This window comes from Cynara cardunculus, unplaced genomic scaffold, assembly GCF_001531365.2.
Source record: "Cynara cardunculus var. scolymus isolate 2C unplaced genomic scaffold, CcrdV1 Un_Scaffold_10627, whole genome shotgun sequence".
Lineage (NCBI taxonomy): Eukaryota > Viridiplantae > Streptophyta > Magnoliopsida > Asterales > Asteraceae > Cynara > Cynara cardunculus.
In genome coordinates this window covers 1-4560 of record NW_020205977.1, presented here as the reverse complement: position 1 = coordinate 4560, position 4560 = coordinate 1, and the positions used below count along the sequence as shown (strand labels likewise).

The window sequence follows — 4560 nt, the reverse complement described above, 5'->3', positions numbered from 1 at the left end:
ATCCGACTCAGAATAGCAACCGAGACTGCTGGAGCACTTTCATATTTACACTCTGCGGCCTCTGTCCCGATCATCCATCGAGATATCAAGCCAACAAATATACTTCTAGATGATAACTATATAGCAAAAGTATCTGATTTTGGAGCATCCAAGCTAATTCCTACGGATCAGATTGAGTTGGCTACAATAGTCCAAGGAACACTAGGCTACTTAGACCCAGAATACTTGCAGACGAACCAGCTGACAGATAAGAGCGATGTTTATAGTTTTGGGGTCGTACTAGTAGAACTTCTAAGCGGAAAGAAGGCTCTTAGCTTTGATAGGCCAGAGAAAGAAAGAAACCTTGCCATGTATTTCTTGTCTTCTTTGAAAGAAGGGACACTCTTCCATGTTCTTGATGAACACTTGCTGCTAAATGAAGGTATTCCAAACGAGATCATCAATGTTTCAAGACTTGCAGAAAGATGCTTGCGTGTGAATGGAGATGAAAGGCCTACCATGAAGGAAGTGGCAATGGAGCTGGAAGGAATATTGGCATCGATGATACAGAGGCATCCATGGGTGCAAACTACTTCAAAGGAAGAAGAATCTGAGTATTTGCTTAAACAAGCAATGGATGGCTCTGAATATACGAATGCGACCAACACCAGCTCAATGACCTTCGATAGCATCACCAAGCAGACTATATTACCCATGTCTAGTGGTAGATAAATTAAGAAAAGACTTGTATCTATATCATTAATAAGACTTACCAATTACCCATTTAGGGAACGCATGCAATTGATAAGTGAAAAGTAAAAAACTTAATGTCTTGGATGGACTTTATTTTGATTGGTTTATAAATGTCGAGTCTTTTGACGGTAGATTCTCAAAATTGCTCAAAAAAACATTCAAACTTTAAACTGGGTCGCATAGAGCCGTTTAATTATTCTTCAGAGTGGATCGGACCATTAGACCGTTCAAGTTGTCAAAATAGTTGGTTTTAGTTCGACCAGGTTGAACGGTTTTTTTGAACATCCGTCCATAACAATAAATTAAAAATTAACGCAACATTAGATTCAACGTAATGTTAAATAAGGTGGAAATAGAAATGGTAAAGGGAATAGTCAGATAAGCGAAGTAAGTTGAAAGCATAAATTACACAAATAACCATTTCAGATACAAGTTTTCATTTTTTAGCTAATTTATAAAATGGTTTATAGCCATAATTTACACACGGACTTTACACGGAAGAAATTTTTATACATAAAATTTTGTCTTTTATACACCGTAACGATCCAATTGTAAGAGTAGAGCTCCACCAACTCGGCTATATCTCCTCGAGTCAATTAAAACATGCATGAAGGAGTCAATATGAACACGGGTTATTTATTTGTGGTGGAAAATAATTAGTATGGAAAAAAAAATGTAAAATTGACTTGAAAAGGTCAAAAGTCAAAAGTCATGGAGGGATTGGGATGTGTTTGGGTTCTCTGAAAACAAATGAAAGGGAAGTTAACAGCAAAGTTTCAAAATTGTATGTACATAATTAGTATCTATGCATATAATAGATTATCTATACTACTTTATAAATCAGATTTATCAAAAGTCTTAAAAATAGTTTTTAATGCACAAAGTACTATACATTTATGAACAAAGTTTTAAAAGTTTTAAAAATAACTCATAATACATTTAGTACTACTACTTTAGGCATTCAGTCTTAAAATCTCTTAATCTACAGTTAAAATAACATATAATACAAGTTACCAATACACATTATTACTTTTTCTTTTCATGTTCCCAAGATACTTTTGGCACATTTCACTCATGTCTTCACTCTCTCATACCTTTATGTCTTCTCCCCATCTCCCAAGGTGAGATTCAAACTGATATTCATCATGCGTTATTAAATGTTCTCTCATTTATCTGTCATTCAATTACTCTAGAACTCTCGGTCTCTTTATTATTTGCTCCTGGTGTAAATCGAACACATTTGCGGAGTCGTTTAAATATGTTAGATTTTAAATATATAGGACCTTTAAACCGTCATACAATTTTTTTCATCGATAGGCTGTAATTGCATTGGAACCGTTACTCTTATTTATTCAAATTGTATTAATATGTAAAGACCAAATGTAACTTATATCATCGTTAAATCTTCACTGATAAAACCAGTAGAACTTCAAAATCGTTAAAATTCACGGCTCCCGCTAATTAATTTATAAATGAATTATAAAAACATGTGGGTGTAGTGTATAGAGATTGCTTTCTGGATAGACGTTTAATATAATTCATTAAATGACAAGGTGGTAGTAATAGACTTTCTAATTTAGAATTTTCAGTAAATGATAAGGTCAATACTTTTGTTTTTTTATTAAATATTTAAAATTCATTAGTTTTTTTAGTGAATAAAAATAAGGCCAGCAGGAAGATGTTTGGAACGACCAACTAAGTCTTGATGGCAATTGGTTAATGTCCATATTATATATAATACCCAAACTCACAAACTTGACATAAACAATATAATTAAGCAACCATGCATTTACAGATACTACTAGCAGCAGCAGCAGCTGCTATGGCGTTTTTGGGTTCAGCAACTGCTCAAGATTCATGTGAAACATCATGTGGCAATGTGACATATGCTTTCCCCTTTGGTTCAGAGGAAGGATGCTATCTCGATCCTGGTTTCCAGGTAACTTGTGACCGATCATCTGGGGAACCCATACCTTTCTTTGGAAATAGCACAACCAATATTGTTATTACAAATATGTCCACCTCCGAGAGTGAGATGGAGATTATGATGTATGTAGCCCATGATTGCTACAATACCTCTGGTCCAGTCGACAATACTGTACCATCTTTGAGTTTGACGTATTTTCGGATCTCTACCAAGAACAGGTTCGTTGCCATTGGGTGTGACACATATGCGTATATTAGTGGAGACAGAGGGGGAGAGTACCAAGATGGCACTGGATGCACTTCTATTTGTGGTAGTAACACGAGCAGTATCACGGATGAATCTTGCTCGGGAGTTGGGTGTTGTCAAGTAGCAATCCCACAAGGAATGAGCTCTTTCGAAATCACATTAAGTAGCTACAGAAACCATACAGATCTGTTGGAGCTCAACCCTTGTAGCTATGGCTTTGTCGTTGCACCAGGGAAGTTCAACTTTTCTACCAATAATCTGCATCGTTTTGGAAGCAAGATGCCCATGTTACTTGAATGGGCTATCGGGAACGAGACTTGTGATCAGATAGCAAGCAAGGACGACGTTGACAAATTATTATGCAAAGAAAACAGTGAATGTGATAAGGATTATGGTGGTCCTGGATATCGCTGCCGTTGCAAACCTGGTTATGACGGCAACCCTTATATTCAACATAGCTGCAAGAGTAAGTGCTGATTCCATATATATTTTAATTGCTTCACCCCAAGTTTGCCTCTAATGAAATGCTTCACGATTTACTACAGATATTAATGAGTGTGAACGCAAAGATCCTAGCGTTTGCCAACATGAATGCGTTGATCTCGACGGAGACTATGAGTGTCGTTGTCCTAAAGGTTACTCTGGAGGTGACAAGAAAGATGGAAGAGGTTGTATTGCAGATGAATCGCTCGTTCTACATATTGTTGTCGGTAAGAAATTATACAAGCCCCCCTCTTTTTTCAGCTTATATATGCGGAGCTACTCCGACAAATATATGAGAATTCCCCATAGGCTAGATTTTGAACATTTCTAATCAATATATATTGGAACATCACTTCTCTTGTCAATAGATTTTTTTGGACGGTAAACTAATGGGGTTTCACATATTTTCACATGAAAGTCTACCGCTTGAGGGGCGTGTTAATCAGAGTCTCCCATCAGCTAGACTTTAACCATTTATATCCAATATATGTTGGAACCTCCTTTCTCTCCTCAGAGACCATTATGGAGAATAATCTTTAAGAGTTGCACATATCTTCACATATTTGCAAATCCTCATGTTGTATATAAGCTAATTCTTCTCGTTGCAGGTACATTAGCTGCTGCTATATTTCTGCTTGTATTCATCGCCTGGTTGTACTTGGGACTCAAGAAGCGTAAACTTCTTATGCTTAAGGAAAAATTCTTCAGACAAAATGGTGGGATAATGTTGCAGCAAAAGTCTTCACCATAGAGGAGCTTAAGAGGGCAACCAACAACTATGATGAGACCAGGATTATCGGAAAGGGTGGCTTTGGCACAGTTTATAAAGGTGTTCTATCGGATAAAAGAACCGTTGCCATCAAGAAATCCAAACTAGTAGATCAAACCAAATCTCAGATAGAGCAATTTATCAATGAAGTGGTTATCCTTTCCCAAATCAATCATAGAAACGTGGTGAAGTTGATTGGATGTTGCTTAGAAACTGAAGTCCCCTTGTTGGTTTACGAATTCATTTCAAATGGCACCCTCTCTGATCACATACACGATGAAAGCAGGTTGTTGGCTCTTACTTGGGACATCCGACTCAGAATAGCAACCGAGACTGCTGGAGCACTTTCATATTTACACTCTGCGGCCTCTGTCCCGATCATCCATCGAGATATCAAGCCAAC

The 4560-nt window shown here is 37.0% G+C and overlaps 1 protein-coding gene across 1 annotated transcript; it reads left to right on the top strand.

Moving 5' to 3' along the window:
• Positions 1–3: 3 nt before the first annotated feature.
• Positions 4–4554, top strand: LOC112505407 (wall-associated receptor kinase 3-like; the record flags this gene model as incomplete). Its single annotated transcript, XM_025109320.1, is given in 5 exon segments — positions 4–619; positions 2538–3371; positions 3451–3615; positions 3997–4125; positions 4128–4554. Coding segments are annotated over 5 exon segments (2171 nt in total), but the record flags the coding sequence as incomplete, so codon positions are not given.
• Positions 4555–4560: the final 6 nt, after the last annotated feature.